Source organism: Candidozyma auris, chromosome 2 (assembly GCF_003013715.1).
Source record: "Candidozyma auris chromosome 2, complete sequence".
NCBI lineage: Eukaryota > Fungi > Ascomycota > Pichiomycetes > Serinales > Metschnikowiaceae > Candidozyma > Candidozyma auris.
In genome coordinates this window covers 1,954,766-1,973,839 of record NC_072813.1, presented here as the reverse complement: position 1 = coordinate 1,973,839, position 19,074 = coordinate 1,954,766, and the positions used below count along the sequence as shown (strand labels likewise).

At 45.4% G+C, this 19,074-nt stretch overlaps 7 protein-coding genes and 1 non-coding gene across 8 annotated transcripts; 5 read left to right on the top strand and 3 right to left on the bottom strand. All coding sequences in view use genetic code 12, as the record gives it.

Annotated features, from left to right (window-relative positions):
- Positions 1 to 2,953: 2,953 nt before the first annotated feature.
- CJI96_0002362 lies at positions 2,954 to 3,025 on the top strand. Its single transcript has one exon. It is a non-coding gene; the product is annotated as a tRNA-Glu (tRNA).
- Positions 3,026 to 4,150: 1,125 nt separating this feature from the next.
- On the top strand, positions 4,151 to 5,893 carry CJI96_0002361 (uncharacterized protein; the record flags this gene model as incomplete). Its single annotated transcript, XM_029035877.2, has 1 exon — positions 4,151 to 5,893. One exon carries the CDS (start codon positions 4,151 to 4,153, stop codon positions 5,891 to 5,893), a length of 1,743 nt encoding a protein of 580 aa, XP_028891119.1.
- Positions 5,894 to 7,587: 1,694 nt separating this feature from the next.
- RAD53 (serine/threonine/tyrosine protein kinase RAD53) lies at positions 7,588 to 10,047 on the top strand (the record flags this gene model as incomplete). Its single annotated transcript, XM_029035876.2, has 1 exon — positions 7,588 to 10,047. One exon carries the CDS (start codon positions 7,588 to 7,590, stop codon positions 10,045 to 10,047), a length of 2,460 nt encoding a protein of 819 aa, XP_028891118.2.
- A 42-nt stretch (positions 10,048 to 10,089) lies between these two features.
- Positions 10,090 to 12,027, bottom strand: KIP2 (Kip2p; the record flags this gene model as incomplete). Its single annotated transcript, XM_029035875.2, has 1 exon — positions 10,090 to 12,027. One exon carries the CDS (start codon positions 12,025 to 12,027, stop codon positions 10,090 to 10,092), a length of 1,938 nt encoding a protein of 645 aa, XP_028891117.2.
- Positions 12,028 to 12,489: 462 nt separating this feature from the next.
- Positions 12,490 to 13,452, bottom strand: CJI96_0002358 (uncharacterized protein; the record flags this gene model as incomplete). Its single annotated transcript, XM_029035874.2, has 1 exon — positions 12,490 to 13,452. The coding sequence occupies one exon, from the start codon at positions 13,450 to 13,452 to the stop codon at positions 12,490 to 12,492; it is 963 nt and encodes a 320-aa protein (XP_028891116.2).
- A 577-nt stretch (positions 13,453 to 14,029) lies between these two features.
- PUS7 (pseudouridine synthase PUS7) lies at positions 14,030 to 16,123 on the top strand (the record flags this gene model as incomplete). Its single annotated transcript, XM_029035873.2, has 1 exon — positions 14,030 to 16,123. The coding sequence occupies one exon, from the start codon at positions 14,030 to 14,032 to the stop codon at positions 16,121 to 16,123; it is 2,094 nt and encodes a 697-aa protein (XP_028891115.2).
- A 174-nt stretch (positions 16,124 to 16,297) lies between these two features.
- CJI96_0002356 (thiosulfate sulfurtransferase) lies at positions 16,298 to 17,227 on the top strand (the record flags this gene model as incomplete). The annotated part of the gene is made up of 1 exon (XM_029035872.2): positions 16,298 to 17,227. One exon carries the CDS (start codon positions 16,298 to 16,300, stop codon positions 17,225 to 17,227), a length of 930 nt encoding a protein of 309 aa, XP_028891114.1.
- Position 17,228: 1 nt separating this feature from the next.
- On the bottom strand, positions 17,229 to 18,758 carry CJI96_0002355 (uncharacterized protein; the record flags this gene model as incomplete). Its single annotated transcript, XM_029035871.2, has 1 exon — positions 17,229 to 18,758. One exon carries the CDS (start codon positions 18,756 to 18,758, stop codon positions 17,229 to 17,231), a length of 1,530 nt encoding a protein of 509 aa, XP_028891113.2.
- Between the last annotated feature and the right edge of the window lie 316 nt (positions 18,759 to 19,074).

The window sequence follows — 19,074 nt, the reverse complement described above, 5'->3', positions numbered from 1 at the left end:
TGCAGTCGTTCTGGAGTCGGTGGCGACAATGATTCCTCGCAAATGCAACTTTAAAACGCCAATTGTGGTTGCTTGTTGTTTTCGGGCTGATTTCGCTGCCAACGACTTTGGCCGTTTGGTGCCTTCTACTCCAGTGGCAATGGCTGCGACACCTGCCCAGCGCCAGTGCCAGCGCCAGCGCGAAAATAGTCTACTTTCCCCAGATGGCTGCAAACTCACTACTCGTGGTCGCGGTGCCACACAACACGCAAGTAGTATTTCATTTGAGCAATTGGTTGGGTTTTTTCCATCTCATCATCATGAGTAACTTACCCTTTTTTTGTCAACACTCCTCGAAGCTGCACGGCGCTACCCCGGCTACCGGGCCAAGAAACCAACTATCCGTTTCCGACCGCCGTGGAGCCGTCCGCATGTTCCGCCGCGAGTTCCCTGCGTTATCTCGAGTTCAACAAACGGCTGCGTTTGCCTCCAAATTGTTAGTCACTGGCCCAGCTTTTTTGTTTTTTTCTTTCCGCGGGCGCGGGCGCTGGAAACTATTCAAGGGCCCTGACCACAATTCCACGCAAACAGAGTGTGCGCTCGAGCACCAGGGAAAATGACCATACCACGTGGTGAGCTTCCTCTTCGACTAGGCAGTCTGGGTTTATTCTTTTCTTTTCATAATTGGCTTTTGTATTCTAGGAATTGGCGCTCGCTCAAGCGCGTATTTGAACTTTTCGCCATGGTCCCAGGTTGTTTTTTCAGTCGAAGTGAGACTACGCTCGAACAATGCGGCCTCATGGCTGGAAACGACGCCCTCAGACTGAGGGAGAATTAGTCTTTTCTCATTTAAGCTCTGGTGCATCGGGAGGACGGAGACTAACTCTTTTTTTTTTTTTTTTGGCCAATTATGTTCATGTTAGGCGTTTCGTTGCAGAGTGGAAGAGAGACATTAAACAGGCTCTAGCCAATTTGCATTCATCTGTATGGAAATGCTGAGCTGATTGTTGCAGCCATTCTCGCTTGCTATGGCGATCACATAATTAGACTGCCATTGTGAGCTGAGCAGCTGCGAGAAAATGGAGTTCGGGATCTTCACGTCAAGCATTAAGCATTGAGCATACGCCAAATTCACTCGCTATTGCAATCTATTGTTGGTTGGGGACACACTCTGCTTGGTCGAACAATGCACTTTGGCTTTGTGATATTTCGCTCGGCTAAACTTTGCGGTGTCATGACGAGAGACATAAAGGGAATGTGGCGCCAATAACAATATCAATTTTGCCACCTTTTTTTGGTCCGGGCTCCTGGCAACGCCACCAATTCGCTCGTGAGGATTTTGACTAGGGTGGTTTGCGTCAAAGGGCTCTTCTCACTTTTTGGTTTCATAGTAGATGCTACCATATCGCCTTGCTTGCATAAAGAGGAATGATCACGTCTGGTATTTTTCATCCGACCGGAAGCCTGTTTTACTCATGATCGATCTGTGTCAACATATTTTAATTCTTTTGACCTGAAAGAGTTGTGAGCCTTTACCAGCTTTCAGGTAATAGGTAGAGAAGTGCTGTTAGAAGACGTGATTGGTGAGTAAAAGCATCAGAATTTCTGGATACTCAGGGTCTTCAGATTCTTGTTCAGTCTGATATTATGGCCATAATCCCTTCTCAAAATTTTGCCTCGACCTATAAACGTGTGAAGTTATTTGAGACGTCCCTGGATTGTAGTCACATTCTACTTTATCATCGGCACTTCGAATTTCGAGATGAGGTAGTCATGGCAACACAGTTGCGAGGTTTATAAGGCGGAGATCTCGTTTGCTCCCATATTGACTTACATCTTTGGTTTCAGGCTGCTGTGAACATGTGAGTTTAGTAATCAACGATGTGACCCGACTATATGGCGATTCGCCATCATGTATGGCTTTCATGGAAATCTACATTGATACTTTTTTCTCGTGTTTTAGTTATCTGAACACATTTGACAAGATTGAGCAAAGCATATTACTATAGAAGACTAATCCTCATACACCTTATGTTCTTGAAAAACTCACATTACACAAATCAAGCTTCCCTCACTTTGTAGACAAATGCGACTGATGATGACCGCTTTTTTAATATATCAAAGTACAATGGAAAATCCTATGCTGTATCAATGAGCATTTCAGCCACATCGGTGTTAGTTTTTGTGATAATAGTCCCGAAGAACCTAATTTTACCCAAAATACGTTTTAAGCTGGCGAACTTTCGATATTCATCAATGGAAGAGAGATGAGAGTCTCATGGAATGATCTCCCCAGGTTATCACAATACAGGACTCATCACCAGCAAATCACATGTCTGGTTATTCAGAAGCTCGGAAATGCCTGAAGTCACTTTTTGTCTATAGCTCCTTAACTTCAGCCACGAATTAATCTACAATAATTACATCAAATGAAGCTCCGAACCGTAGAGTTTTGAGTTTTTCTTTTTTTTTTTTATGGCAACAAATTCCGATAAAGGTAAAGAAAACTTATCGCTATAGAAAACAAATCTTCGATCAGCTTCACTTGATAGAGACACTTATAAGCGTCTCTCAGATATTACAGTCCAAATGGACTAATTTCGCATCTCTTGTTTGAGTTGACGTTTCCGGAGATAGTCCTGCTCCAGGGTATCGGTCAATAATCTGATTAGTGATAATAGTAAATTGATGATTAGCGATCACTGTTATAGACAACTGAGTGAAATTTATAGATCTGTAGTCCCTCATGAGGCATAACTGAGTCCGTTTTCGATTCATTAGTCTAGATGTTGTAATTGACAATACTGAGGTCTATATTCGCAAATTTCGGTCAAAATTCAGCTTGGACATCTTCTCAGACAACCCGAAGAGTACATACGCAACCATAACACAATTTATCGGTCGCTGAGCCTGTTTAAATGCAATGTTCTTTGTCACATATCTATTTACCGCACGCCATAAATTTCCCTACTATTCCGATATAGTGTAACGGCTATCACGGTTCGCTTTCACCGAGCAGACCGGGGTTCGACTCCCCGTATCGGAGGCTCTTACTTTTTTTTAACTGCCCTAGAACCAGTTCCTCCATTTTACTCCGCTTTATCTTTAATCTCGCATTGCCAACGCCCAATGTGTGATTCGCCCAAAAGTGAAGAAGGCGATCGCGGAAAAAAATTACGTCGGTAGACCGGGCAAAAAGAAAAGTGGCCCTAATGCACAAGGGCACCGCTCCAGCCACAGCCGCGCACGCTCCCGCCAAGCAAATCTTACGGCGCCCTCTCTCAAACGCTATCTTAGGCCAAGCACTTCTCATACATGTTCCTAGCCTAAAAAGGGTGCCCAGCAACAGGGTACGAGAAAATAACCTGCCACAAGAAAAACATCAAATGTGTCAAGCGCCGCCGCTCGTGTCGTCTATTAATTTTCCCCTGTACCCCTAGATCATATTTAGGTTAGCTGCTTCGTGGGATCTGGGGAAGTATCGCCGGGTTGGGGCGAAATTCGCACAAGGAAAAACTGGGGCCTGGTGGATAAATGCCGCGGTGCCATGCGATGGAACGGCGCCAGCGAAAAGAAATGGCTCTGAAGAATAAGCCTTAAGGGAACGCACGCAGGTGATAGACGGCAAAAAAGTGCGGTATCCCTTGCGACAGGCAGTTGTCGGTGCACGGACCCTGAATTTATTTGTTCTATTTTATTTTTTTTTTTTTATCTAAAGGACGCAACCATCTCATGTGGTTGCATTCCGGTGTTAGGCCACTTCCATAAATTACGATTATGGTAAATACTATTTTTTATCCAGGGTCTTTTGCTCCGATCTCTGTTGTCTCAAGGGCCCTGGACACAACACGGATACTGCGAACTTCGTGGGGCGCCCAGCGGCAGCGAGCGTAAGAGGCACCTCTGGAAGGGCATTTTGCAACCTTGATTGTGCGAAGTCTGTGGGGAAGCACCTCAGGGCTCATCCCTCGTGTGCCGAAGATAACGCATCTCCGCATAAGGCAAAATGCAAAATGCCTCTCCGTTACCTTTGGCGCTGTACTATCGAAAATTTGTCACTCCACACCTTTCAACGTTTATAAATACGATACGATTTACGTGATTTGTGATTTGAATTTTTTTGTGTTCTAATTTTCTTCAATCCACATTTATTTAATATCACTACAGCGTCATGTCTACGGAAAAACTTCAGAACGACGATAAGGTCGTGGATGAGAAGTACGTTGATGCCGATGAGCACTCACTTGTGAGGTCTCAGGACGAGTCGTTTCCCCAGACGGAAGAGGGCGGTGAGCCCACCGACCACGAGATGAAGACTCTCAGGCGTGTGGCCAGAAAAATCCCCATGTCATGTTGGCTTGTTGCCATTGTGGAGTTGTCGGAGCGTTTTACCTACTACGGTTTGTCGACGCCTTTCCAGAACTACATGCAAGGTACCAGAGACTCCACCCCCAAAGGTGTTTTGGGCTTGAACCAGTCGGGTGCCACCGCCTTGTCGTACTTCTGGCAGTTTTGGTGTTATGTGACCCCCATTTTCGGTGCTTGGATAGCTGACACTTACCTCGGCAAGTACTTCACCATCTGTATTTTCTGCATTGTGATGATGGTGGGTATCTTCATTTTGTTCATCACTTCGCTTCCATCTATTGCTTCTGAAACTACCTCTTTGGCTGGTTTCATTGTGGCCGTCATTGTCATTGGTATCGGTACCGGTGGTATCAAGTCCAACGTGTCGCCTTTGATTGCTGACCAGATTCCAAAGGAGAGACCTTCCATAAAGGTGTTAAAGTCTGGTGAGAGGGTAATTGAGGACCCCAGCATCACCGTCTCCAACGTGTTCATGTTCTTCTACCTTATGATCAACATTGGTGCGCTTTCGGTCATTGCAACGACCGAGTTGGAACACCATGTCGATTTCTGGGCCGCTTTCCTTTTGCCTCTCTGTTTCTTCTGCGTGGGTATTTTGGCTCTTGTGTTGGGTAAGAACAAATACGTGAAAGTCCCAGTTGGTGAGAAAGTGATTGCCAGATCTTTCAAGTGCGCTTTTATCGCTTTGTCGAAGTTGAACTTCGACGCTGCTAGACCTTCTCATCACCCAGATCGCGAGTTTCCTTGGGACGATGCCTTTGTTGACGAGGTTCAGAGAGCCTTGTACGCATGTAAGGTGTTTGCTTTCTACCCTATCTACTGGTTAGTTTACGGTCAAATGAACAACAACTTTGTTTCTCAGGCCGGTCAGATGGAGCTCCACGGCTTGCCCAACGATATCTTGCAGGCAATCAACTCCATCACGCTTATTATCTTCATCCCTATTTGTGAGAGAATTGTCTATCCGTTTATCAGAAGATACACTCCCTTCAGAGCTGTGACCAAAATTTTCTGGGGTTTCATGTTTGGTGCTGCTGCCATGGTGTACGCCGGTGTCTTACAGCATTTCATCTATAAGGCGGGCCCATGTTACTACTTCCCAATGGCCTGTGATCCTCAGTACAAAAACGTCCCCAACCATATTCACATTGCCCTTCAGACTCCTTGCTACTGGTTGATTGGTATGTCTGAGATCTTTGCTTCGATTACCGGTTTGGAGTATGCGTACACCAAGGCGCCTGTGACAATGAAGTCCTTCATCATGTCGATTTTCCTTCTTATGAACGCCTTTGGTTCAGCTCTTGGTATTGCTCTTTCTCCAGTGTCTGAAGACCCTAAGATGGTGTGGACGTTTAACGGTTTGGGTGTGTCTTGTTTTATTGCCGGGTGGATATTCTGGTTCACATACAAGCACTACAACTACAGAGAAGATGAGTGGAACAACTTGGAGTACAGGCACGAAGATCTTTACCACCCAACTGAGACCAGAGACCCTGAATTGGAGCCAGTGGTCTCTCTCACTCGTTCTTTCAAGCAGTATGCTTAAGATTGCTAGGTATAGAATCGGGGTTAAATATTGTGACGAGGTTACGGGTTAACACGGTACTGTTTAATAAATACAAAGAGAAACGTAAATACTAGAGTGTAATGAGATATTAGCAGCGATAACTAATTCGATTTTAACAACCGAATATCCTCAAGTGACAAGGAAAGAGGAAGCGAGGTTTTGTTTTAAACTTGGTTGCACTTGACTCTTATGAGGCTTTGCTGGGAGGCTGTGAATGTAACACCGGGGTAATCAATGCATAGGCTGCGCTCGCTTTCGCCTGAAGTTTACGATGATTATCGACAGACTAAAGAAGGTGGGGTGGGTGGTAGGTTTCTACTCCATCAACGTGGGGAAAGGGTCTTAGCCCCGATGCATGGAATCGGAAATATACTTTCGAGGTTTTCTTTTTAAATCTCTCCACACTCTGATCCACTTGCGGTTATTGGCGGTTAGCAGCAGTAGAAGCGCCGTACACTCGAGCTCTCGACCCCATCAAGTACGAATATTTTTTTAAGGCAGTTTTGAGTTAGGTAAGGCATACCTTATATGATGAAGTGTTAAGAGTGAGACGAAATATGCGTTCTCGATTCTAGATAGCTCATTGCCGTTATACGGGGGGTTCACTACATATTTGAGAAATGGCTGCAAATTCGCATTTTTGACACAAATGCTTGCGAAGGCAAAATCAAGCCATAAACTTAAAAAAGAATGATGAAAATATTGTCATCAATGCATCAGACCTGATTTAGCGGTTGTCCTCTCTTTCTCCAGAATCCTCTCCATCCTGAATGTGACTTTCGGTGAGTTCGAAGTTCGAAGCGTTTGAAGTTCGTAGGGTTGATCTTCTTGTCTCCTTAAGCAATTCCACCGAACAGCTTGAGGCCGCCTCTTGTATAGGTCTCCTTAGCTTTTTCCGAGTAGCTCACAAAAAGAAGCTTTACAAAGTTAACCAGGCACTTTCTTAAGAAGGTTTTGTAGTGTCAAATGGATGAAGAATCACCAATGCAGACTTTATAGGCTACTGATAGGCACATCCCAAACTAAAGGTTGTCATATATGGCATTCATCGGATCAATAATGGTATACGCTTACCTGAAATCTTCGAGGTGTCTAAACAGTTAGGATCATTAAACAAGGCAACAATACAGAACTTACGTATGGAGACAAATGGTCTCAGCCTCAGTCATCGGATACAGTTAGTAGGTCCACAACTCATAGTCAATAGCCAAGACTCACCAATATTTCACAAGTATTAGATTGGGTGCCAAGATCTTGGTGTCTACTAGAGCCATCATCTTGATCAGGAAGTCTCATCAAAATTTGATACTGCGACACCGACGAACCACTTAAAAATCACCGAGCGGTGAATCTACACCACACTGTCAATAATACTCACTTATACCTTCTACGACTACGTACCAAGGAGAATCGTCAAAAGTCAGATAATTAGCGGAAAGCAAATGCTGAACCCAAGATAACCAGTGGCAATTGGCATTGGACCACCCATTTTCCTCTTGATCTTTTTTTTTTTTTGGAACATGGAGTGGTCTTCTTAGTCAACAACTATCTACCCTTGAGCCTGCACCGCGACGCGCCCTATACTTCAGGATAAATTCATCACCAAGACAGCACGTTACTCACTTTGACTGCCATTATTTCCCAGCGAACTATTGTCCTCGGATTTTGGGTTCATGGATGCCACACAGCCGACACAGACACAGCCGACGCAACAGTCGGCGCCAACGCAACGTGAGGATGATACTGCTGACGAGAACCATATCTGTAGGCTCATTTGCACCACGGGCCAGTATAGACATTTTGATTTGAACAAAAACGCCCCCACGCGTACCCCAGCTCTGCTGCTGAAGAAGACATGGTTATTTGGCAGAAACACAGAATGCGACTTCGTGTTGAGCTGCTGCACTCGTCTATCGAATAAGCACTTCAAGCTATGGCTCAACGTGAACGACAAGACGCTATGGATTCAGGACACATCTACGAATGGAACCCACCTTAATGGCAATCGAATTGTCAAGGGATCCAATTATATCGTGAATCAGGGAGACGAGATTGCTGTTGGTGTGGGTGTGCCGAAGGACGTGATACGGTTTGTGGTGCTCTTTTCTGACGCTTACAACCCGCTTAACTCATCTAACAATCTTGTCATCAAGGATGAGGGCATATACAAGGATTTCATTATCAAGAATGAGACAATTGGTCAAGGTGCATTTGCAATTGTCAAGAAGGCAGTGGAGAGAAGTACGGGTGACTCGTACGCGGTGAAAATGATCAATCGTAGAAGAGCTATACACGCTGGCGGAAAGGGTGCCATGTTGGGAGTTAATAGAGAGCTTGAAATTCTTCGAAAACTTGATCACAGAAACATCGTTAAGCTCAAATCATTCTACGAGGACATCGAGAACTACTACTTGGTCATGGAGTTTGTACCCGGCGGAGATCTTATGGACTTTGTCGCTGCCAATGGTGCAATAGGTGAAGATGCTACTCAAGTAATTACCAAGCAAATTTTGGATGGCATAGCCTATGTGCATCGTTTGGGAATCTCTCACAGAGATTTGAAACCCGATAACATTCTTATTATGCAAGATGACCCAATTCTAGTCAAAATCACCGACTTTGGCCTTGCTAAGATCAGTGACAATGCAACGTTTATGAAGACATTTTGCGGCACATTGGCGTATGTTGCCCCAGAAGTTATCACTGGTAAATATGACCTGCAACAAGCATCTGAAGACACAAAGAATACAAACTACAGTAACTTGGTTGATATATGGTCGCTAGGTTGCTTGGTGTATGTGCTTTTGACGTCACACCTACCATTTAATGGGAAAACTCAAGGCCAAATGTTTCAGAAAATCAAGAGTGGCGAATACCATGAATCACCGCTCAATTCGTATGAAATTTCTGAGGAGGGTCGTGATTTTCTTAAGTGTTGTTTGCAAGTTGATCCAAGAAAAAGAATCGTGGCAGAAGAAGCCTTGCACCACTCCTGGCTTGAAGATGTGGAGCCTTTCACCCAAGAGACACAGGATTCTCAAAAGGTGAGTTTGTCACAGTCAACGTCACAAAAATCAAGGAAGATCGAGAACGGACTCCATGTGAATGCATCTATGAGCAAATTGGATGATGATGTAATGTTTAGGCCATTGGAAGGGGAGAGAAACAAGAAGCATAAGGATAGCAACTCTCAATTCAAGGTGCCTAGGAGGGTTGTTCCTTTACCTCAGTCTCAACCGCTTCATCCCAACTCACAAAAAGCAAATATGTCAAACCAAATACTGCCATTGAAACGCAAAAGCGATGACATCAATAGAAAAAGACCTTCACGAGTCTTCGAGGATGTTGAGGTGTCCAAGAGAGCAAAGATTGACGAAGCTAGGGTCAAAAACCTTAGAATAACCGACGAGAAGATAGATGGCCCACCCAAAGATAACTTCATTACATTGCGGCCACTTTGTGATTCAGTCACCAAAAAACCGATCTACATTCGTCAGGGTGTCAATCCATATGCAATTGGTAGAAACGAAACATGTGATACGTTTATCAATGATGATAGAATGTCAAAGATTCATTGTTTGATTCATAAGCGCCGTCATCCCGTTACACAAGTATCCATTTATGAAAGCCCTGCTCATTGTTTAGAAGACATTTGGTTGTTGGACTTCAGCACAAACTCGTGTTTTGTTAATGGCGTAAGACTCGGAAAAGGCAAGAAGGTACAGTTGTTTAACAAGGATAGAGTAGATTTCTTTGTCGACGACACGGTCAACCAACTGTTGAGCTATAAAGTTCAAATTGATGACCCTACAGGGCTTTATGGTGGTGGCGAAAAGGTTGGCGATCAATTTGTCAATGTTCTTCAATTTGATAGTTCCGACGTTAAGCTTCGTCCGCCCGTTGTATCAGTTGCAAATCCTGCTGGTGAATCAGCTGTTGCCAATCGCAAGTTGTCAATGCCAAGTCAGGAACTTGGTGGAGGCATAATGAGTGGGAATGGAGGCAACTTTAATCCGCTGTTACGATTGCAAAGGCGCTTGCACGATAGCACAAAATCTCCCTCGAAAACTAGCCTGTCAAAAAGGGCCAGCTTACAAAGTGGACAAGAACGTCCGGCAAATTCTTGGGTTTGAGACCCTGACATTTATCATACTTATATAAATTAATGTGTATAATTAGGTGAATCGCGGCACAGCTGGCTTCTTTGGACTTAATCTAAATTGACGGATTTCGGAGACCACATTCTCCTTATCCGGACTACCCACTACAGATGCTCCAGTCACTTTTTTGGTATAGTCTGAGATCGATGGTGCTCCATTAGCATTCGAAGAATCTACCAATCGGCGAAGCTTTGAAGTTTTCGTAAGCCCGTGGATGATGTGGTCCTTATCACGCAAAGTTTCTTTGAGCAGCATGATCTCTTCTTCTTGTTGTCGTAGTAAGGAGTCGTAATGTTTGTTCGAAGGATTAGTGGGTTTCAGTGACGCGGCAGAGTTCATTGCTGCCAACTGCAGGTGTGCCAAACGAAGTTGATTCTCCAAAGATGCATTATACTGCTTATATTCTTCATTCTCGTGAGTCAACCTCTTGTAGAATTCCTCGAGATTTGCCATCATCTTTTGCAGAGAGAATTTGTCAATCTCCATTCCCAAAATATCGTTGAGAGCATCGTTTCGTAAAAGGACTACTTCTGTCCTGTTTAAGTCTGATAGACGGGTGAGATGTTCGACCTTTTCTTGAAGCACCTTAAGCTCGCCCTGTAATTGTGCAGAAGCAGGATCCTCTGATACTTGAGAGTTCATTTGCCACACCCCAGAGTGTATCTTTAGGAGGGCGAGCTCGTTCTTCTGATTTTCAACGACTCTTTTCAATTCTTCTATCATCCTGTGGGCTTCTCCATCACCGATTGATTGCTTCCTATTAGCATTGACTGACAATACTATATCCTTTGCCCGAGCAGCAAATCGAAGAGTATTTGTCGTTTCAGTAACATACTGTTGAGAAAGGCCAGGCAGATTCAGACCCAAGTGAACATTGCACAAGATCAGAATAAGAGCCAGTCCTGAAAGGGACGGTTGTAGAAGTCTCGTGAGTTTCGAATCCCTGTAGGGGATGTGGTCCATAGCGCCGCTATTTGATGCAAGCGAGAGCTTATTTATGACAGTGGAGAGAGCGAGTAGCGACTTGTTGATATACGACCCCTCCTTCCGCCTTTCAGCACACAGCGTTGCCCTCTCAGAACCAGCCAAATCACATAATGAAAGAGTAGATCTATGCTCAAACCTCAGAGCCATGTCTATAGTGTGGAGTCGAAGTTGTAAGATTGCGTGGGAACGAGACAGTCTGGCGTTGTAGTCCGTGGCCGAGGTTTTGCGTTTCATATCACCAGCTTTGATGAGCTGGAGCAATGACTGTTTTGAAGAAACTGTAGGCGTGTTGACTCCCATTATCTTGATGCCATAGTCTGGATCATCCCTTATTTTGGGCTCATTGTGGGAGCTGAAGGCACCAGTGCCCGTTCCAAGAAGGTCCACTATTTTCTCGTTATATATTTCCAAATACGTCACCGAGAGCGAGTACGAGCACCCCAGGTTAGGTGAGTCTATCTTATTAAAAATGTCGTCTATGGCCAATCTGACGAATCCTGGATCATTGTCTTCGCCTCTCATTGAGTAAGTCTTACCTGAGCCAGTCATACCATAAGCGAATAACGTTGAATTGTAGCCCTCATTGAGGAACATGTGCACCAACTGAGCACACGAACGTTCGTAAACAACTCTGTTTGTCACATCCATCGACGATGCAAATACATGGTCGAAAGTATAGGAGGAATTGTCCTGGGTGTTGGTGATGGTATTGGCGTAGTCAATGTGCCACACTTGGTTCTGGGAATTCCCACTTGTATGTGGGTTTGGTCTTATACTGACAGTGATTGAGCCCGTGTACGGCTCAGGCCGGAATGTAGGCGTGGAGGGCCTCGAGCCCATACTTGAAGATGGTCTCGAAGAAGGAATGTGAGGCAGCAGTGGTCTGTAGCCTCTGGCGGAGGCCGGCCGCTTGAGGTCTGAGTAGCTGGATCGTGGTGTGGGGGTTCCCCGTCCTGAGCGGTACATGTTTTTAATAAAGGCTATCTTGTAGTTGCAATTGAGCACTCTATCAATGAGCTGGGGTGTAGTAGATAGCTTTGTTTACATCAACACCTAATCGGGTAGGTGAGAGTGGGACACTGGTGGAGGCTTGAATTCAGGTTCTCTATAAAGAAGATGGTAGAGTAAAATATTAGCAAGGATAGCGACTAGTTGAAAGAATTGCAGAAGAGTTTTTTGGTGGCATAATTGAACGGTGACGTTCAAATGGCTGCAAACGTCCCATGGTCAAAAAGGGTAATGTTATGATGAGCCGCGAGCCTCCAACAAATATAGCGTTGGCTGCGAAATCTGAGCCCTACCACCCATTAATCGTAGCTCCTAGAAAGACCTTTTCCGCAAACATAGCATTTAATTTTACCACGACTCCATATATTAGCTGTATACCAGCAACTTGCCCTTTCTTTACAAATAAACCGCACGTTCAACCTACACCATGTAGCAAGGAACGTCAGCAGGGTCCTTGTCGTACTGTAGCTTCCACCACTTGTACTTATGCAAATGGCATAGACTGAGCAGCGTGAGCGATTTCATAGCAATCACCAGCTCCGACACCGAGGAAAAGTGCACCGTGATGGTCCATGTGTTCGTTATGTAGGGCTTGATCTCGATGACCTTACCAAACTGCGACATCTCGGTCCGTATCTGTCCCACATCGTATCCTTTCGCAAATAACGAAGCTGTGTCTTGAACATGTCGCCTCGAATAGTCTGCACTGGCATGTACAGTGTCTGAGGCAGTCATGCGGATTACTCTTGTAGCACGAGACTTGTTGACCGCCTCCATCACATACTCTTGCACGGGACATCGCATGGCGATTTCAAACGGGAGCCATTTGACTATGGGGCGTTTGCCGTTGATGCTATAGAGACCGCATTTGGCGTAACGAAAAAACTCCTCTGCTGATGTTCGGTAGAAAAAGTGTAGTTGTACAAACCGCTCGGGAACGTCTCCCTCGATCACCTTGTCCAACTGGCCTCCTCTCACCAGGGAGACGATATCGGCTAGGCTAACGTCGTGCGGCAAAGACGTGAGCGTAACGGCCCTCAAATTGTAGTCTCTGACAAAAAACGGTCTTGTTAAATTCCTGACCCTGGGTTTCCTCTCGAGGAGCCTTCTCTCAGCACCTTCGCCATTCAGAGTGAGCCCAGGAAGCACCCCTAACGGGAGATCATAGATAGGATTAGCTCGGCTAGACTTCAAATGAAACCGCTCTAGCTGGTCAGTAATATACTCCTTCATGAGGTGCTTCCTGCCCGTTGAATGGAGCTGCTTGGGCGATTTGGGCCTTCTTTGATAGTGGCTCCAAAAACGGGCGGGCATTGTCTCGTAGTTGGGGTTTTCCTTCGGCGGGTCGAAAGAGGTTTGAGCGGTGGAGACAGAATGAAACATAGCAATCTAATAATTGAAGCAATTGGGTTAGTAGTAACTAGAGGAAGAAGGAGTGGTTAGGAGAAGTAGATGGAGGTCGCATTTTGCAGCCATTTTGTAGGTGCGCAGAGGCATACTTTGAAAACCCTATACTACAACTTGCCACCAATTTCAAGTCACGCAAGAATTTAATTGCCTTTTGGGCGATATCAAATATACAGATTTAAACAGATTTTAAATTCCTCTTGAGAAAGAATATTCTAGTGTAGATTAGGTAGCTGAATGCGTTTGATACCCATGACAGTGAATTGGCCTCAAGAGCACTTGCTAGAAGAACCAAGTAATTGCTACCCGTGATTCAAAAGTGCCAGTCAACTTTCATGATTTACTCGTCGTATCTGAAATTCTAGACTTTAGAAATGAACTACACTAGAGGCACTTGATCGTTGGAACATGGAGTCCTCTGCAGTACCCCATCACTGGCTCACTGAATCCCTTCTCAAAAACCACATTAGCTCTTCTCAGGTGAATGTCAAGATCGTGACTATCCAGCCTTATTCGCAAGCTTCCTCGTGCCAGCCAATACTTCGAATACGTGATGGAGGGTGCCGCCAAAAGAAGTGCTCCCATAGCAGCGGAAGATGCTTCAAAAAAAGCTAAAGTGTATGCTGCTCCAGGCAAAGTAGTCCTGGAAGCAGATGTGGGCGTCACACAGTACATCAATGAGTCTTACAAGACCGGAGGAGGGTTCTATGGGACCATCAAGCAGCGGTATTCTGACTTTCAGGTGAACGAAGTGTCGTTGGATGGGACAGTTGTGCGTTTAACCGATGAGGGCATCGACTTGGGAAAAACAAAGAAAGAAAGAAAACAGGAAAGGAGGCAGACGGAGCGTGCTGATCTCCAAGATAAATCTCCCGAGGAGCTTGAGGCTATTAAGGCAAAACGTGCTCAGGAGAAAGAAGAGAAACCAGAGAATGGCGATGCTTCTTCTCCAAAGTATGAGCTCAGTGAGGAGCACAAGGCTCGTTTATTACAGTTGATGAAGCCTGAGGAGCTTCAAGAGATTGAAGACCTCTTCACAACTGGTGGCAATATGGAAACCAAGACCCAATTTGACGATAAGGCCACAAGAACGCAGTTGCATCAGCTCCTCAGACAAGCATTCCAAGGCAAATTGGAAACCATGACATCGCCTGAAAACACATTCAAGGTTGCATTATCCAAGGGCACCAACAATAACAGAGGACGTAACGTCAATCATGTGGACGATCTGGGCGTGATCAACTACGGCTTGGGCCCATTCAAGAATTATTTGCATTTCACCCTCTACAAGGAGAATAGAGAGACGATGGAAGTAGCCTCAATGATTGCCAAGTACCTCAGGATCCCCCACAAGGCTGTGAAGTACGCTGGTACGAAAGATCGTCGTGGGGTCACTTGCCAGAGACTCAGTGTCCATAAGGGCAAGGTTCAAAGAGTAACTGCTCTCAACAAGGGGTTGAATGGATCTATTCTTGGTGGGTTCAAATATGAGAGCACATCTCTTGCTCTTGGAGACTTGAAGGGAAACGAGTTCTTGATTGCCATTCGTGATGTTCAAACTGAGCAGGAAAACCTCGAGGAAGTCGTTGACAAAGCATTTAATTCTCTCAAAGATAAAGGCTTCATAAACTACTACGGCTTACAAAGATTTGGAACGTTTTCCATCTCAACTCATGTTTTGGGTATCGAACTACTCAAGGAAAACTGGAAGAATGCTGTTGATCTCCTTCTAGCTGAACAAGATAGAACTGTCGCTGAGTCTGTCGAGGCCCGCAGAATTTGGGCAGAAAACAGAGATGCTGCTGCTGCTGCTAAACTCATGCCTAGGCGTTGCTTTGCCGAGCAAACTGTCCTTAATACTCTAGCCAAGGAGGAGAGAATCGACGTCGATGGAGCTGAGGATTACCACAAGCAAGCTTATTTCCGTGCAATTATGCAAATTCCCAGGAATTTGCGTCTTATATACGTTCATGCCTACCAATCTTATGTTTGGAATATGGTTGCATCAAAGAGAATCGAGCTCTTTGGCTTGGAGGTACGTGAGGGAGACTTGATCCTTGTTGAGCAAAAGAACCCTGAAAACCAGAAAGTCGTGTCCATTGATGAAGATGGAGAAGAATTCGAGGAGGATGTCGCAGGCACTGCTTCTGATAGAGTTCGTGCACTCACAAAGGAGGACATTGACTCAGGCAACTACCTGATCTATGACGTTGTACTTCCTTCGCCAGGATACGATGTGGTGTACCCAACAAGTCCAGAGCTCATGGCTGTGTACGAGCAGGTGATGGCGAAAGATGGCCTTGATCCTCACAACATGCGTAGAAGAGTCCAAGAGTTCTCCTTGGCCGGTTCTTACCGACCACTCATGGGAAGGGCTGAGCAACTTTCGTACAAGATTGTGAGACACAGAGACAATGATGATCCGATATTGCGCACCGACTTGGAGATCTTGCGTGCTAAGAAGGAAAAAAACGAAGACCTAGAAAGAGTGATAGACTGCTCGGGCACCGAAGATGCAACTCAGACAGCCATAGTCTTGAAGATGCGTTTAGGCGTAAGTTGCTACGCTACCATGGCACTCCGAGAGTTTATGAAGGCCGACACTAGTCGATTCAGTGCCAATTTCGATGTCAAATCGAACAAGTAAATAGTCCACTGTTGAGCGGAAACCCATTGACCCGAGCGCCGTAAGACCGAACTGGCACCATGCCTCCATAACCGCACCTTTGCTGCGATCCTTCATGAAAGCCTTATCACCAATATACGTCTCCACACATCGGAATAGTTTCTGCAAACATTCATAACTTTTGATCTGAAGAATATGGTCAATGCACCTAAAGTGAAACTTCTCAATACTGATTACGCATGGAGGCTTCTTCAGTCTCCGGGGCCTAGGGTGGTCCCAGTTGACGCAACCTGGTACATGCCTAACTCATCCAAAAATGCCAAAACAGAGTTTGCCCAAGAAGATCGTATCAAGGGTTCTGTCTTTTTTGACTTGGACTCAGTATGTTGCAGAACAAGCAAATACCCTCACATGCTTCCTCCTCATAGATTGTTTGACAAAGAGGTGGGCAAGTTGGGCATCCAAAGCGAAGACCTCGTTCTTGTCTACGATAGACAAGGAATATTCTCTGGGCCCAGAGCAGCTTGGACATTTGCTCTTTACGGTCACAAAAATGTATACTTGTTAGACCACTATCTTCAGTTCAAGGAGAAGCATCCAGTCGAAAAGGGTCCACCAAGCGAGTCTCCAGCATCAGAGGGTGACGAGTCAGGATACAAGGGCATTGACAACACAGAGTTCACCAAAAATTATCGCAGCCAGGTCATTGAGTTTGACGAATTGGCTGACCTCGTTGTCCTGAGAAGCTTGGATGATTACTACTTGTTTGATGCGAGAAGCGCAGATAGATTCCATGGCAAGGCTCCGGAGCCCCGTAAGGGCTTGCTGTCTGGACACATACCTGGTGCTCTCAGTTTGCCATTTGGCAAAGTTTTGAACGAGAACGGTCAATATAAAACACGCGAGGAATTAATTGAGGTCTTCAAGAATGACTTTGGGCTCGACTGGAACGAGCCATTGGATAGAAAGGGCGTCATAGTGATGTGTGGAACTGGTGTTACAGCGGTGATTCTTCGCTTGGCTATCGAGAAGATTAACCCTGATATTCCTATTCGTGTTTATGACGGGTCATGGACAGAATGGGCTCAGAGAGCTCCTGATTTGATCGTTGAAGGGAATATGTAGATTAGCTCCATAACCTTACCGTCTTGTCAACACCGCCAGTAACGAATATACACCTCATGTTTGATTCGATCTTCTTCAAAATGGCTTCCTCGGTACGCTCGTCATTTTTGTTAAACTCCACCTCAAACAGCGCCATGTGAACTGAATTGACAAAACTTTCATGTGCTTGTAGAATCTTTCCACAGAGAACCAGACCTTTCTCTATTAATGTAGAAAGATCCCATACTCTAATAGTTTTATCGTCAGCACCACTTATGATAAAGCGTCCGCCAGGGTGGATGCATAAGCTTTTTACCCACGACTGATGTCCGATTAGATCAGCAAGGTGCCAGCCTTGCGAATTGTTGAGAATGGAAGGAGCAGGAGGACGATTAGGGCGGAATGCCGGAGGGGGTAGAAGCCACAACTTGATCAAGTTGTCTCTCCCAGCAGATACACAATACTTGTACCCCAAAGTCTGGATATACGATGGGTCATTGACAATTTCCTCCGTCAAATAATTAAATTTGTCGAGGTTTTGAAGCACAAATCCATCAATGTACTTGTTCGAAAGGTGGGGCAAGAATTTCACACACTCTATAACGTGGGTGTGTCCCAAAAGAAGCGCAAGACCGATCCCTGTGTCAGCATGCGAGAGCCTAATAGACTGGTCGTTTGAGCATGTAAGCAAGAAGTCGCCCATGGACGATCTAGTATCCCCAAGCGCAAGCTTATGCTCCACAGATGCAGCATCGACGTCTCTGACCCATTCACTGTGGCCCACGAACTTTCTAATGCAAATGCCGCTCTTTAAGTCCCACACACGCACAGAATGGTCTCGAGAAGCAGTGTAAAGAATAGAAGGGTTGGACGGAGAAAAGCAAACAGAAGAGACTGTGTGTTCGTGACCCGTGAGCGTTCGTACATGCTTAAGAGTGTCGCTTTCCCAAATTTTCACCGTCAAGTCCAGGGAAGACGTGGCCATCAACCAGTCTTTTGGTCCGGTGTCCGCCAATGCAACAGGAAATGGCAGCCATTGTAAGCTGGTGACGCCTCGGGTGTGAGCAGCAACGTTTTTCTCTGGGATCCCCAGAGAGTCGTTCACTATGCTCCATGAAATCAAGCTCCCATCTGAGCATCCGGCAACAACCAAGGGAAGCAGTGGATGAACTGCAACAGAAGTGACAAGCTGATTCGACAGCGTCTTGTAAGTTTTCGAGTTGATATTCGGAAGCCAACCGAGCTTATCTCGAGGAAGCACTACTGCAGAGCCGTTCAGGCCATTTTGCGAAAGAGAGTCAAGAAGCAGCTTATACGAGACCACCTCGTTTTCCAAATCTAGAATTTTCTTCTGGAGTCTCACCACCGTGGTCCATTTCTTCTCTAAGTAGTTGGATACGATTGTTTCTGTCTGCAGAGGGTTGATCTCGAGAAGGTGCTCGAGTTTCGGTAGAAGATCCGTGTCCAGCTCGGAGGAGGCAATTATTTGCTCCGCATACTGGTATATGGCTTTGTGAAGCTCCTGCCGCTGCTTGGATGTGAGACGCGACATTTAGTGTTTGGGAGTCTGATGGATGCTGATGGCTGTTGTGGTTTCAATGTTAGTAAATACAGGCGCGATGGAATCTGGGGTGGATGGGTGGAGTTGCACAAAGGGAGTAATTCCGGAGATAAAACTTACGGAATGGGCTTGAAAAACAAAAAAAAAAACTAAGAGGCGAAGAGAGATTGCCAAGATGCGTCTATTCTATTGGGCGATCGAAAAAGCTTTCAGTTGGGTGGACTTGAGCGTGGACGTTTGCTAGATGAATTGAGAGAAAGGTTGTCGCAGCCAAAAAGAGATGCGCTAAGGGGAATCGTGCTCCACC